Genomic DNA, 14,327 nt, shown 5'->3' with positions numbered 1-14,327 from the left:
CCGAGCGGGCTGCTTTTCGGCGTAGGCGGCGTATAACGGTGTGAGCACAGAAGATTGAAATTGACTTTACAATCAGAGTAATGCAGACTAGTCTACTCCAAATATTCACTATAGTTATGTATTCATTCATTACGCGACCCAAGTCAGTTCATGGGACCCCAACAGGCATTATCATACAAAGCAAGCCTTTCGTGCCACAACTGCCCCGGAAATCTATGATACATGGCAAATGTCCAAAAAAAGCCGGGCGGTCAGTGCCTGGCTGACGGCAAACTGATCCTCACCCAAAGGTATCCCCAAGCGCACCAAAATTCAAATACGCGTAAAAGCGCCACTGCCTTTTGGCAAGCAAAACTCCGTTAAAAAGTCCCCACCCGCACCGGAAATGCAACACATGCTCAAATAAGGGCGAGACAGACCCTTAGTCGGTCCTCCACTAGTCGATTGTGATCACCTCGTGGTTTTTGCCGCCACCCCGCCCAGCTGGGAGTTTCTTAACATTCGCGGCAGCGTTGCCATTGGGTCGGTTGGCCGGGTTCGAGCTGTTGGGTTGCCTGGCAGGTGCAGCTGCGGTAATCGGTGCATTACTGTCGGCGGCCTCCTGCTTGACGCCACCCTCCACATAGCAGCCGATGACGACTTCGTTCAACTTCCTCAGCGCATCTGGGACCCCATCGATATCAGCAATGATGCCTGTGCGGACACCCCACCAGCGCTCGTCTCGCTCCCTGAACAATTTCTGTAGTGCGGATTTCAAGGTCTCTAACCGTTTGAAATTGGGACTGCGTTCAGTCTTCGGTCGCAAGTCTGCTGGCTTGCCCTCATTATCTTCAATATCCCATAGCACTCGGTCGTCTTTGGGCTTGAGTCTAATATCGAAGGAACAGGGCGGGTTGGTGTAAGTGATGCGATAAGTGCGCAGATCATGCACGTGTACAGCTGGGTTATCGACGTTGCCCGGTGTCCGATTTTCAAGTTCGCTCAGGACCGTCAAAAGAGGTCGGGACCAGATAAGAGCCGCGCAAAAACGATCCAGACCATTGTTGTCGCCAGGCGATGGCTGCGGAAGACCAGGTGACCGATCATTGATCATGTCTGTAAGGAAGCTGTGTATGCGATTGTGGGGGTTCTTGTCTCCGAACTTGACCCGAATGTCTGTTCCCTTGCCGAAGAAGACCTTCACAGAAAGCCCTTGGCTATACTGAAACTCAACCTGCTCGAGTGACGAAGACTTAAGCATCATCTTCCGCTTCTCGAGTGTCGTTGCAAAGGAGCGTAGACGGTTTAGATCTCGAAGGCGAGCTTTCAGTTCGCTAACAACTTCGTGTCCAAACGGCGTAGACAGAAGTATCGAGAACTTGCCACCTTCTGAAAATGTAAAGTTTGTTTGTGGCGACGCAGCCATGAGTTTCTGCATGTCGGCGGCGACTTCGGGTACCATAGTGCCGGTCGCAATGTGCCAAACATTACGATAATCGGAGCGGAAGCCATGACCCGTGATCTGCATCGCAGGTTCTAGCCAAGAGTCGTCCCCTGTCTGTGAAGAGAGGAGTTCTGGAGTTCTGACATACAACGCCCAACCCCGTACAACACCGTCCGATGAAGCCGGCCGCCGTGACGATTCAATCTCGTGGCGAAGGCTGTACGTTTTCCCTGCTTGTCGTAAAGCGCGCGCCGTGATAGAGTAGGCCAATTGATGAACCGCTACTCGCTCGATGCGTGACAGCGTCGGGCGATTGATCGGAGGCGGACGACCGTCTATGCATTCAACAGCAATCCTTTGAGCATGCACGATGGTAGATCCTTTGTCGCCAATCTCGCATATCCACCACGATTCGCCAGTAGCGTCCACAATTGCGGCCAGAGCTGTGGTTGTGGACCAGCCCCTCGGCCAAAAGAGTGTGAACCTCAGTACATCCAGATTCACTGCCGCTCTTACGACCTCCATGCGCAGAGCTTGGCGTGCAACAGACTGCCACCCAAGCTGTTGTGAATATCGCTGGATTGATTCTAAGATTGACCGGGCCAAAACTTGCGTTATTGTGTTGCTTGTTGCTGCCGGCTCGTGGGAGCGGTTGATCGCATTCTCTGCGGGGGTCGAGAGAGGAGTAGCTGGACTTAGAGTGTAACGACCTGTGATAGGCTCGATAGAAAGGTTGGTCGTATGTTCCTTGGAACCAATGGAAACAGCTAGCCGACAGTCTGAGGGTTCAGTATCCGACAAAGAGGCCTTTGTGATCACATTGGTGCTGAAAGCTTGCTGCATGTTTCGCAAGAGGTGCCCAACATGAAGGGCTATGACCCGCTTCATCATGCGCTCCACGGACAGATGAGTCCAATCGAAACCAAGATCAACGTCCTGGACATGTACACCTTCGCGGAACCAACGCACAATTATTGATGGTATTGGAGGACCTCGCCATGACACTTTTCCGTCTTTGGACTTATTGCTGGCAACACCGATCTCAATCCAGCTCTTCTTTCCCGGTCTATTCGTCCAGTATTGGATCCAAAGCACTCGATGCGCGAATTCGGATCGAAGTGAGCCGGCCCACCCTGTTCGGAGTAGATCATTGACCTGTGAAGAAAGTATGAAAATTTTGTGGGAAAGGGTGATGTTGAGAAGATAGCCGAAGCAAACCTCTAGCCCTTTCTCTCGAAGCAAATTATCGACGCCTGTGCGTAGGCGGTTGAAGAAGCGACTGTCTGCCGATATTACTGGAGCTGGGGAAAACAAGAGCCTCATGTCAACGAAGTGGAACTGATCGGAGGAATCCTCGACAAACGACATGAGGTCGAATTCGAACTCGTCGTCCATTATAAAAGTCACGCGGCCGTCTCCTATCCGCCATTTAGAGAGCTGGTGTGGGAGTTTTTCGTGGACAATTAGACGAGTAGAAAGTGAGACATTCAAATATCGAAGCAATTTGAGCGCCTTCTCTGCCGTCATTGGAGGAGGCGGGATAAAGCCCATCTGCACCTAATTAGCGCCTCATGCATGCAGAGGAGAAGGGTTACTCGCATCAGGTATCCACTCCGCCTTCCCCGTACCCAGAATCTCTAGCGCGGTCGTGATGTCAGGGTTCAGCTGTCTTGCATCGTTCATGACATATTTCATGAATTCGATCTGGTCGCTGATTTGGTCCTGGCTGGCCCTCTGCTTTACAGCCCAGGTGAAAAGATCGATCAGTTTAGACAGATCCACTGAGGCCTTCCGGCCCCATTCAGTAAGCACCAACAGCTTGATGAACTTTGCCCTGTTATCTAGCGCGAATCTCATGAGCAGAAGCTTCTTTTGTTTACTGATTTCTACATCTTGAGGGGTCGGTGGAGCATTTCCGTTGGGAACATTGCCATTGAATTGGGGGGCTTTTAGTTCTCTCATTTGCATGAGGGTTTCCGAGAGCTCGTTATAGGTCTCTTGAGAAATGCGTTGGATCAACTTCGAGAGGGAGTGGTATACCTCGGCGGGAACGTGGTCTATTTCCGGTGGTAGCTGTGCCATCTGTTTGACGGCGGATGTAGCCCCATTTGTGTCGGCGCCATTGTACGAGGGGGTCCTGACGGCGGGCGCGCTTGCGGGCGAGTCTTTCCTGACAAGGGTTCGTTCCCCGTTCACCATGTTGCCGTCATGAGCGCGCTTTCTGCTCTCCACGTCTCTTGCGCCTAGGCCTCCGTTCGCGCTGGTGTTCATCTTCAAGATGCCTGGCATACTCTGGTCCCAGCCCTGCAGCCCGTGGGAGCGCGCGCCGCCCCTGCTGCTCTCCGCAGCCTCCCCGTTGTCTTGCTCCGCCTGCTGAAGTGGTTGTGCCGACTGTATGTTGAGCTGGTTGGATCACTGGAATCGGGGGCTTGCAGGGGATATTCGGGGGGCGGCCTCCAGAGTCGCGTTTGTGATAGTCGCAGGCTGATCGCAACGCAGGGCGCGACTGCGCGCGGCCAATCTGGGGAAGAGCAGGTCTCGGAAGCTGGCCAGGGTGAGAGCTGCGGTGCGTATGGGCAGATGTGGCGGGTGACAGAGCCCTTGGTTGAGACTATCGCATTGTAGTTGTCGCTGTTGGGCTCGGCGGGCGGCGACGGCGCCTGCGCAATGCAGCCGGCAGGAGCGCAATCCAAGAGCGGTCGCAACGGTGTCGGCGCGGCGGGGCGCGCGTGCGGGTGTGGGTGTGGGTGCGAGTGCGGTTGCTGCGTGAGGTTTGGAGGTGTAGTGAGGAGTTGCAAGAATGCAAGGCTCGAGCGGGCCGTAGCCGTGACGAAGCCCTGAATCGCGGCCGCTTGGCACCAGCAAACAATGGGACAGCGGGTCGGTGAGTAATCAGCGACGAGCCCTGGCGCGCGCATGAATTCGAACATCCGCGATACAGTTGCACGGTCAGAACTGGATACTGATAGCTGCTCAAGTGATTGTGGGGTCTGCTGTTGAGAATCTAATTAATGAAGCAGCCCACATCTTGCCTTCAGGTTCGCGGAAGAGGCTGGCCATGGCACAAGCGAAGACTGCAGGTGAGTGGGCGCTGCCGCCCGCCTGCTGCCTGCATAACCGCGCGTGCCTCACCAAGACATGCACAACTTCGCCGGATGCCCCGTCGCAGCGTGGGCATGCGCGTGGACGACGTGTTTTGGCCCATGTCACATGCACATCGTTCCCCAACAAGCCTACATGAAGCGAGTTTCCCAGGCCCAAGTCTATTGAGATCCCAGCCCCTCCACCCTGGCCATCTGCTCACCGCCGTGCTGCTGTCCCTCGAGTGTCTTCTCTTCTCCCTTGCTCCTCTGTCTGCCCGCCCGCGGCTCGAGTCGCCATGTTCCCAAGTTTTAGGTAACACGCCCTGCAGCCGCCACTCAGCGCCCGCCTCCCGCGCGCCGCAGTATGACGCCCCGGGCGCCTGAATTCATACCTCGCCCAGAGCTCGCCCGCGATGCGTCGCATCTGTCCAAAGCCTCCGCGCCATCGCTCTCCCCCAGCAACGAAGCGGACGACGAGCAGAGCATATCCGACGACTACGCGGATATGTCCTCCGACCGCTCCCCGCCGCACTACGAGGGCGAGGATGTGCGCCTGACCAGCGACAAAGAGCTGTCTGGCTTCTACATGTATGGCTGGGCTGCAGAGGTCTTCGTCGTCTGCGGCATTGGCAGCTTCATCCCCGTCACCCTAGAGCAGCTTGCCCGCGAGAACGGCTTCCTACTTCACGACCCGACCCAGCCATGCAAAACCGCCCGCATCACAACACCCACCTACTCCATGTTCTCGCCCAACCAAGACAAGGGGCAATGCATCGTCAGACTGCTTGGTCTCAACATAAACACGGCCAGCTTCGCCATGTACACCTTCTCAGTATCCGTCCTCATCCAAGCACTGCTCATAATATCCATGTCTGGCGCAGCTGACCACGGCCGCTTCCGCAAGACCTTTCTCTTGTGGTTCGCCTTCATAGGAAGCACCGCGACTATGCTGTTTCTACCCATTGTTCCTAAAGTCTATGTCTTGGGCGCCGTGTTGGCCATCGTCGCGAATACATGTTTTGGAGCCAGCTTCGTGCTTCTGAACTCTTTCTTGCCGTTACTTGTGCGGTTTCACCCGACGGTTCAGTACGCCGATGTATCGCCAGGTTCAAGCTATTTGGACGACGACGACTTTGACCACCCGGACGTAACTCAAGAGGCTCACTATTCTAATCAACTCGCTCACGACGAGAATGTCATGGACAACGTCATCGACGCAACAACCGCACTCCTTCCGCGCATGCACTCCGAAGCCGATCTCACAGTCCCCAATCCCATTTCGCGGGCAACACCCTCCCAGGAACTTGGATTGTCCACCAAGATTTCTTCTTATGGCATCGCGATCGGATACATAGCCGCCCTGCTTGTCCAGACGATAGGTATCCTTGTCGTTATCGCATTCAGCAGCTCGAATTTTGGTCTTCGCCTTGTCCTCTTCATCATCGGTGCGTGGTGGTTCGTCTTCACAATTCCAACAGCTATGTGGCTGCGCCCGCGTCCCGGACCCCCACTGCACATTGCTCCATCGAAGTCAGCTTTTGGCACTGGCCTCGCCTACTTCACGTACAGTTGGAAATCGCTTGGCCGAACAGTGAAGCATGCACGATACCTGAAAGATGTATTGCTGTTTTTAGCAGCCTGGTTTCTACTCAGTGATTCCGTTGCCACCGTCTCTGGCACTGCTGTCTTGTTCGCGAAAACGACCTTGGGCATGTCTTACGCCATGCTTGCCCTAATCAATGTGATCGCCACAATATTCGGTGTCATTGGCGCCTTCACTTGGTCCCGCATCAGTATCTATCTGCGCCTTCGGCCAAGTCAGACGATTTTGGCATGCATTCTCCTCTTCGAGCTGATTCCCATCTACGGATTGCTCGGATATATCCCAGCTGTTCAACGACTTGGCGTCTTTGGCCTACAGCAGCAATGGGAGATGTACCCCTTGGGAGCTGTGTACGGCTTTGTTCTGGGCGGATTGAGCAGTTACTGCAGGAGTCTGTTTGGCGAGCTAATTCCACCGGGCTACGAAGCGGCTTTCTACGCGCTTTACGCCATCACCGACAAAGGTAGCAGTGTTTTTGGACCCGCGATTGTGGGCGCAATCACGGATCGTTATGGCGAGATAAGACCCGTAAGTTTGACAACTGGGTTGAACCGACCCCACCCCCTCTTACACTGATGTTACCTTAGGCTTTCTGGTTCCTGGCCGTTCTCATCGGTCTCCCTTTCCCAATCATGATGCTCGTCGACGTGGAACGAGGTCGGGCGGAAGGCCAAGAACTAGCACGCAAGTTGGAGGATATTGCCGCTGCAGAAGCTGCCGCAGAAGAGGAAGAAGAAGATCTAGTTGATCACGATTATGAGCAAGGATACCAGCATCGATGAGCATGCATAGACATTTGAAGGCGTTTTGCATGAGCACCAAAGCCATAGTAATAAATTTGGAACGGCGTTCAACGCAGGCAAGCACCCATTTGATTCGCCTTTTGATTGCTGAGCAGGATGTGCGACATGATCAGGTATGCCAGAGACATCAAAGAAGGGGTACTCTATGTACTGAGTGTTGAGCATACGCTATTGATCTTTGACCTGCCATCCTATACCGCGATCATATATGAAAGCGGAGGCATATACATATGCGGTTATTGTTTTCTGAATTGCACACAAACGAGGCATTTCCTCCACAGGTATGCCCCTTCCCTGAAGATACTCTCACCTTCGGTTCAAGAAATATCCACCCACCTTCTAGCCTTCACTGTTATATCTTGTATGAACTACACCAAGATGTCTAGTCTGGTGCATGATGAGGCTCTCTCTAGATGTCAACCACCATCATGTCGTCTTAAGTGCCTAATCAAGCACGTGACCAAAAATCTCGCGACGCGTTGGCGTTTCGCGCCGCGCATGGGTACTGGCGCCCGCCGATTCTGTATTTATGGCGCACGTCCACCGCCTCTTTCCCCCGTCACAACAAACACTCGAGCACTCTGCCATCCATCCATATCAAGACAACCAGTTTCCACGGAGTATCTGCATCAAGAACTCACCTTTGCATTACTTGCGCAACATCCATCATCATGTCTATCGTCTCGCTCCTCGGCGTCGAGGTCAAGAACAACCCAGCAACGTTCGACGCACCGTACGAGTTTCTGATCACCTTTGAGTGCCACGAATCGCTGCAGAAAGGTAATAATGAATGTTTACTTCACGTATTATCTGCTAAACAGCTACAGACCTCGAGTGGAAACTGACCTATGTCGGCTCCGCAACATCGTACGTGCCCCGCTTTGAGCATCTTTAGCAATAGGATGATTGACTTTACCAGCAACGAGCATGACCAGGAGCTTGACTCCGTCCTTGTCGGCCCCATCCCCGTGGGTGTGAACAAATTCGAGTTCCGCGCCGACCCTCCAGACCTATCGCGCATTCCCAACAACGAGATCATTGGCGTCACCGTCATTCTCCTCAGCTGCAGCTACGACGACCGCGAATTCGTGCGTGTTGGATACTACGTGAACAACGAATACACAGATGAGGCCCTGCAGCTCGAGCCGCCGGCAAAGCCCATAATCGAGAAGGTGCGGAGGAACATCTTGGCCGAGAAGCCTCGAGTGACCCGCTTCGCGATCAAATGGTATGACTCGCGGATCCCACCTGTAACCCAGGCAACAGCAGCACTGACCGTAACAGGGATTCCGAGGAGCAGGCTCCACCTGAGTTCCCCCCCGACCAGCCCGAGGCCGATCTCAATGCGGACGGTGACCAGTACGGCATCGAAGAGGAGGAGGAGGAAGAGGAAGAGGAAGGTGAGGGTGCCGCTCCTGCCGAGGGCGAAGATGCTGCCATGGCCGGAGCAGACGACACTGCTGGCCCCGCTGCAGACGACGATGCTGCCTCGGAGGCTGGCAGCGAAGACATCGAGGAGAGTGAGGGGGAGGATGAGGAAGAGGAGGAGCTTGAGGCAGAGGAGGGTGACGATATGGAGATGGATGATGCTGCCCCTGCGAACGGCGACCAGAGCCACCCTAAGCAGCCCGCTCAGCCAAACCCAGATGTCATGGTCCATTAGGATGGTGCATCGACTACCCCTGAGAGAGTCGTTCGCTTGTCGCTCCGAGGACTTTCGAAGAGGGGAGCTTTGGAGAGGTTGCGCCTTGCGGTTAGTGATCCCAAGCCTTCGATCATGCCGGTGCGATGCAGCCCACGAAAGCAGCGACGGGAAGTTCCCTGACTGAGGGATGTCCTGGTCGTGGGCTGTTTTATATCGTTGAGTCTCATGCTTTCGGATACATCCTCATACCCCGTTTGTCTACTCGCATAGATGGAGATTGCCTCGGTGCGAGGTTTTAGTTAGCAGTGCGTGGTAGGTGGAGCGCGATTTTCTTGAGCCTGGAAAGACAGATCAATTGAGTCTTCATGCTCAAAGCCTTCGATTGCTCATTCCAAGCATTCCGCATTGCTGTGTCGTTTCTTTTATGCCCGTGCAGTATTCGTCGTTCCTAAGTCCTAGCACGACGTCGTGCAACACGGTCACAGCATAGAAATATGTTCGCAGTCACACCAGCGTGCAGAAATGTATTGTATTTTCCGTCACAGCGTCACTGCGCCCTAAAATGCGGCCACGCAAGCCCAAGTTGAGATTTGCCAATCTTAGACGCGCAATCTCACATCCACCCCCGTATAACGTTCAGCAGCTTCAGCTACCAGTACAAAGTAGCTGCTTGCGAGACTAGGGGGAGCTGTATTTGGTGGCTCGAAGCGGAATCTGGGCATTTGTACGCGACTCAGCCTCTGGAACGGCGGCGCAGCCTACTCATGTCGAGGAGGAACGACCCGTAGCGCCAGCCAGCGAACAATTATAGCAGTCTGGGTTACCCTGTTGCGGGAGCGCGCGTGCCAACGGACGAGGCGCATGATAACGCGCGTGAGCCTCTCGCTCGTCGGCGTGTGCTGGTGAAGGCCTTGGACGCAGTCAGGTCGTGGCTGCGAGTGCCCACGGGCGTCTGTGAAGCATAATAATTCGAGCACGCCCTTTGAATCACCCTGCGCAATGTTTCAGTAGCAAACGTTGCTGCCCTTTACCCTGCTCAGCATCTGCTGGGGCACGCTGCCTGCCTTGCCCACGACACAAGACACAGCCCCTCGTTGGACCTTCCGCTGGCTCCGCCCGTCTTCCCGCCGTTGTTTTGGGCCCGTCTCGTCGATATACCCGGGCAACGCAGCAAATACACACGTTCGCAACACTGGCGTTCATCTCCCACGCCGAAACCAAACGAATTACAGCGCGCCCAGAGCTCTCCCGTGACGGCGAGCGCTCCGCGATACCCCGCCAAGTTCGTAAGTAGACTCGGGCATGCTCCACCGTCCCCGCGGGCTACCATGCATGCGCCCGTCTTCGCAAGAGGACATCGCGCACCCTCGAGCTGCTCCTGGCTGGCTTTCTTCCAGACAAAGGCTGATCCAAGTTCCGCAGTCCTGTCGAGGCTAGGAGCTCCGCTTGCGAACAATGAGCTATCAGCAATCCCAGCCCCAGCTGGGGGCCACCTTCGTGCCGGGTGGCTATGACGATTTTTACATGCCCGCGCCAGATCCAGAGCTTATTTCTCCGGCACCGCAGCGGTTAGTCTGACTGACGTCCAGCATTATGAGATTGCACTCCTGCTGACACGCGGTAGGGTTATGCCAGAGGTGCCCGAGAACATGCAGGAAAACATCGCTCACTTGGAATTAGAAGCCAACGGTCCGCGAAACCCGCCCATGTCGCCGCCGGCCCAGGGCTACAACCACTCGCAGTCGCAGTCCCACTTCCCTCCGCGCGGCTCCAGCTACCACAGCAACGACCAAGCTGCCCACGGCGGCCAGGGGCAGTGGCCTTCGCGACAGGCGAGCATTTCGGCATCCTTTAACCAGCCACCCGCCGTGCAGCCGCAAGCCATGCAGCAGCAGCAGCCCTCGCACGACTACCACAGCTTTGCCCAGCCGGGTGAGGTGCCCAACTTCTCCATCTTCCCCAAGCTCCCGAACCGACCGCCAAACGTTCCGCCCTCTGACGATGAGAAAGAAGCGGTCTTGGAAAATGCCCGCCTGCCGGTGCTCAACTCGAACGACCCGGAGATGCAGCTGGCGTGGGCCCAGGACGCCCTGCAGTACGTCGACATGGCGCAGCTAAACGAGCAACGCATCGCCGAGCTGCAAGGCGCCCGTCCTGCCACACCCGCGGTCGAGCACCAGCTGCGCGTCGATGCGATGAATGTCACCGGGTTTTTGGCGGACCAGTTCCACCCCAAGGCCGACTTTATGCGGGGCATGTGGCTGGAGTTTGGGAAATTCGGCCTGCGCGTCGACAAAAAGGAGGCCTTTCGGAGCTACACTCGTGCAGCGCAGAAGGGATACGCCAGGGCAGAGTACCGCATGGGCATGCAGTTCGAGCAATCGAACGACCCCATCAAGGCTCTCCAGCACTACAAACAGGGTTCGGAAGCTGGAGATTCGGCGTCCAACTATCGCCTGGGCATGATGACCCTCCTAGGCCAGCACGGGCAACAACAAGACTATGCTCGTGGCATTCAACTGATCAAGCAGGCCGCGGCCACGGCTGACGAGAATGCTCCTCAGGGTGCGTACGTGCTAGGCATGCTCCAGGCGCGAGAACTTCCCCAAATCAGCGTCCCGGAGATGTTTCTGCCGTACGATGAAAAGGCTGCCAGACAGCACATCGAAAAAGCTGCCTACTTAGGATTTGCCAAAGCCCAGCTTAAGATGGGATCCGCCTACGAGTTATGCAGTCTGGGTTGTGAATTCAATCCCACGCTGTCCCTGCATTATAACGCGCTAGCATCACGACAAGGCGAAGCTGAGGCTGACATGGCAATCAGCAAGTGGTTCTTGTGCGGGTATGAGGGAGAGTTCCCGAAGAACGAGGAGCTTGCATTCACGTATGCTCAGCGTGCTGCCGCCACTGGCTTGGCCACCGCAGAATTTGCTATGGGCTATTTCCACGAGATTGGTATGCACGTCCCTGTTAACATTGATAAAGCCTTGGAATGGTACGAAAAAGCTGCTCGCAACGGTAACAACGACGCGGAGGAACGCATCAACAGTATATCAACCATGCACCGAACGCTATCGAAGAAGGATCACGAGAAGGTAGCAATCAACGCTATCAAATCAAAGCATGGCTCCATGAAAGGGCAGCGCCCAGCTAGACTACAAAAATTGGCCGCCCCTAGCCTTCCGACTATCGAGAGCAGTCCCTCGGACTATGGAGACTCACCGGGAGGTCAATTCCCAGATCGCCATTCTTCTACTACGCCATACCCTATGTCGGACCAACCTCCTATGGTGGCACCTTCCCAGCGCTCTCAGTCCGTCGCTCCGTATCCTTCGAACGACGGGCCACCTCGGATAGATGCCCATATACCAAGCATGGCAGGTGGCTTCGCCGCTGAACTGCGGTCTGCCAGTGCACGTCCTCCATCTCAAGCTTTCAACATCAACCCGCAAGTGTACGCTCAAGGCCCGGGTCCGAATGATCCCTATGGTCGCGGGAGACCACCACAAGGAGCCAACCTTGGCCCTCTTCCCATACGCCCAGCTACGAGTGTCGACAGCATGGGACGTGGGGGAGGAAGGGCTCCAAGTGGCGGTCTTCCCCCAGGGCCCGGTGCCTACAGGCAACCAGGTGGGCCGAGTGCACAACGCCCCGAAGCATACGACCGACCAGGGTCGGCACGCCCTGCTGCTGATATTGGTTTCAATGCACCCGGAGGGCCGAACAAGCTGCAGAAAGCACACAACGTCGGTCAGCCGGGTGGACCGCTCAAGAAGCAAAACACTTTGCCCGACATAGGGTATGTTGCTCCGCTTGAACCGCGACAGCACACGCGTCCGTCAACGACCGTGCCAGGCTTGGAGAGTAGAAATTCTGGCCGTCCCGGAACCGCAGGTCCAGGTCCCAGGCCCGGTCAAGGACCATCATCTCGCCCTGGATCTGCGGGACGTCCCTCGGCACACGATGCACACCCGCAAGGACCGAAGCCAGGCAAACCAACCACCCCACAACCCCGACCTGGGCCAAATTCAGTTCCAGCAGCGGCACCTGCCCAAGCAGCCAAGCCTGCGGCCCCCAAGCCACCTTCCTCTGCCTCTACAGGTCCTGGTAAGGGTCCGAAGACTTTTGACGAGATGGGTATCGGGCAAGCGCCCAAAGACAGTGATTGTGTACGTTCTTCCCCGTCTTCCTACGCCCGAAATGTGCTGATAGCCCCTAGGTCGTGATGTAGTGAAAGCATGTAGCGTGTCCGTTGGCATTTCCTTCTGCATATCTGGGTCCTCCTAGTTTTTGCGAGCATTTATGGATAGAGTTCTTCGCTTCTTGGCACATTGCGTCTGCCCCTATACCCCTGGTTTCTCTTGTCGTCCCCGCGTACTTGGATATAGGGCCAAGAACCAAAATTAGCACCAATGGCATTTTTCTATAAACGAAATATCAGTGAAAAGGCCAATACCTGTCTTCTTGCTAACTATTGTCTGATTAAGCATTTGACTGCAAACATCAGTTTTCGCATCATCTCTGCTTGCTTGCTTCTTCCCCCGTTCCCCTCATGACTCTTGCACTGGTCGTGCCTTCCCCGACATGTCGCATACCTGAGCACAACCAACTTCTTTCCTCGCCATCATATTCGCTCCTGGTCACTTCTTCCTCTCACCTCGTCCACTGTTTCCACGAACGTCGTTGCTGCATCGACCATGGCACCACGCAAGAAGACCGAAGATAAGGAGAAGCCCGCACCGAAGGCCACGGGGGACGAGGCAGCCGATATGATCCTCAACTACTTGCGTGAGTGTAGCTTGAGATCAGATGAAACCATACAGCAGGATGCAGGACAACGGCTAACAGTTGCACAGGGAGGGAGAAGTGCGTGTCGGATACCTGCTAGCATTTGCTTATTATTGCTAACTCAGAGTGTTGCTGCTGCAGTCGTCCTTACTCGGTGAGCGAGACGTGCCTTCCCGGTTCGATGCACACAATGATTGATGCTCATCTAGGCCATCGACATCTCCGCCAATCTTCACAACGCAGTGACGAAAGGTCAGTGGTCCCAGTTCCCAGCTAAAAGACCCACCTAATACGACGGAGCCGCCGCAGCTAAGATACTCAAAGATCTCCACGAGCGCAACGAGATTGAAGGCCGAGCCGCCGGTACGCTTCTCCTCCTCACCCGAGTATCACACTGAAGCATGGCTAGGCAAGCAAATCGTCTACCACGCCATCCAGGTACCTCCACGTGCCTTCCTCGCCGTGCCGCCCCTCCCTACTCACCCGTTCCCCACAGAACCCAGAAGACTCCATCACCCTCGAAGCCCTCGCCGCCCTCGAGGCCAAAACAACCGACCTCCGCACCCGCACTGCCGTCCTCCAGTCCACCGCCAAAACCCTCCGCGCGACCCTCGCGACCCTCAACTCCACGCTCAGCACCGCCGACCTCGTCGCCGGAGTGACCGCGATGGAGACCGAGAAGGCGGAGATCCAGGGCAGGCTGGAGAGCTTGAGGGCGGGCAAGGCGAAGAAGGTGACGAAGCGGGAAAGAGACGAGGTGGAGAGCGCGTGGGAGAAGTGGGGCAAGATGGCGCGGAAGAGGCAGAAGCTTAGCAAGGAGGTGTGGGAGTATGTTGATGCGTGTTTGGATGATGCGGGCCAGGACAGGGAGCAGAAGGCTGAGGTGAGGGAGAGCTTGGGGCTGGATGAGTAGGGCGATGGTCGCTGCGTAGGTGGGAACGAGGTGAACCGATCTGGTCGATTGATACGCGAACGTTATATG

The 14,327-nt window shown here is 55.7% G+C and overlaps 5 protein-coding genes across 5 annotated transcripts; 4 read left to right on the top strand and 1 right to left on the bottom strand.

The window, feature by feature from the left end:
• Positions 1–94: 94 nt before the first annotated feature.
• On the bottom strand, positions 95–4,205 carry CC84DRAFT_1264041 (MED14-domain-containing protein). Its single transcript, XM_018185277.1, has 2 exons — positions 3,023–4,205; positions 95–2,974 (listed from the first exon to the last, which is right to left on the bottom strand). The coding sequence occupies exons 1-2, from the start codon at positions 3,710–3,712 to the stop codon at positions 437–439; spliced, it is 3,228 nt and encodes a 1,075-aa protein (XP_018030028.1). The 5' UTR covers positions 3,713–4,205; the 3' UTR covers positions 95–436.
• A 374-nt stretch (positions 4,206–4,579) lies between these two features.
• Positions 4,580–7,132, top strand: CC84DRAFT_1169188 (MFS general substrate transporter). Its single transcript, XM_018179591.1, has 2 exons — positions 4,580–6,637; positions 6,697–7,132. Exons 1-2 carry the CDS (start codon positions 4,871–4,873, stop codon positions 6,889–6,891), a joined length of 1,962 nt encoding a protein of 653 aa, XP_018030027.1. The 5' UTR covers positions 4,580–4,870; the 3' UTR covers positions 6,892–7,132.
• A 451-nt stretch (positions 7,133–7,583) lies between these two features.
• On the top strand, positions 7,584–8,575 carry CC84DRAFT_1222676 (histone deposition protein Asf1; the record flags this gene model as incomplete). The annotated part of the gene is made up of 4 exons (XM_018183402.1): positions 7,584–7,692; positions 7,740–7,779; positions 7,832–8,140; positions 8,197–8,575. 4 exons carry the CDS (start codon positions 7,584–7,586, stop codon positions 8,573–8,575), a joined length of 837 nt encoding a protein of 278 aa, XP_018030026.1.
• Positions 8,576–10,012: 1,437 nt separating this feature from the next.
• CC84DRAFT_1103788 (HCP-like protein) lies at positions 10,013–12,783 on the top strand (the record flags this gene model as incomplete). Its single annotated transcript, XM_018175030.1, has 2 exons — positions 10,013–10,125; positions 10,182–12,783. The coding sequence occupies 2 exons, from the start codon at positions 10,013–10,015 to the stop codon at positions 12,781–12,783; spliced, it is 2,715 nt and encodes a 904-aa protein (XP_018030025.1).
• Positions 12,784–13,092: 309 nt separating this feature from the next.
• Positions 13,093–14,271, top strand: CC84DRAFT_1264037 (TBPIP-domain-containing protein). The gene is made up of 7 exons (XM_018185276.1): positions 13,093–13,345; positions 13,414–13,423; positions 13,487–13,499; positions 13,555–13,597; positions 13,646–13,708; positions 13,755–13,783; positions 13,842–14,271. The coding sequence occupies exons 1-7, from the start codon at positions 13,255–13,257 to the stop codon at positions 14,256–14,258; spliced, it is 666 nt and encodes a 221-aa protein (XP_018030024.1). The 5' UTR covers positions 13,093–13,254; the 3' UTR covers positions 14,259–14,271.
• Positions 14,272–14,327: the final 56 nt, after the last annotated feature.

This window comes from Paraphaeosphaeria sporulosa (genome assembly GCF_001642045.1).
Source record: "Paraphaeosphaeria sporulosa strain AP3s5-JAC2a unplaced genomic scaffold CC84scaffold_14, whole genome shotgun sequence".
Taxonomy (NCBI): Eukaryota; Fungi; Ascomycota; class Dothideomycetes; order Pleosporales; family Didymosphaeriaceae; genus Paraphaeosphaeria; species Paraphaeosphaeria sporulosa.
The sequence above is the reverse complement of the archived record's forward strand: the minus strand, read 5'-3'. Positions and strand labels throughout refer to the sequence as shown.

Excerpts from the sequence above, each read along its gene's own strand:
- CC84DRAFT_1169188 (XM_018179591.1), top strand. The coding sequence starts at position 4,871 with ATGACGCCCCGGGCGCCTGAATTCATACCTCGCCCAGAGCTCGCCCGC. Across the intron at positions 6,638-6,696 it reads GTTATGGCGAGATAAGACCC|GCTTTCTGGTTCCTGGCCGT; the intron begins GTAAGTTTGACA and ends ATGTTACCTTAG.
- CC84DRAFT_1264037 (XM_018185276.1), top strand. The coding sequence starts at position 13,255 with ATGGCACCACGCAAGAAGACCGAAGATAAGGAGAAGCCCGCACCGAAG. Across the intron at positions 13,709-13,754 it reads GATTGAAGGCCGAGCCGCCG|GCAAGCAAATCGTCTACCAC; the intron begins GTACGCTTCTCC and ends AAGCATGGCTAG. Across the intron at positions 13,784-13,841 it reads TCGTCTACCACGCCATCCAG|AACCCAGAAGACTCCATCAC; the intron begins GTACCTCCACGT and ends CGTTCCCCACAG.
- CC84DRAFT_1264041 (XM_018185277.1), bottom strand. The coding sequence starts at position 3,712 with ATGCCAGGCATCTTGAAGATGAACACCAGCGCGAACGGAGGCCTAGGC. Across the intron at positions 2,975-3,022 it reads AGGCGGAGTGGATACCTGAT|ATGGGCTTTATCCCGCCTCC; the intron begins GCGAGTAACCCT and ends AATTAGGTGCAG.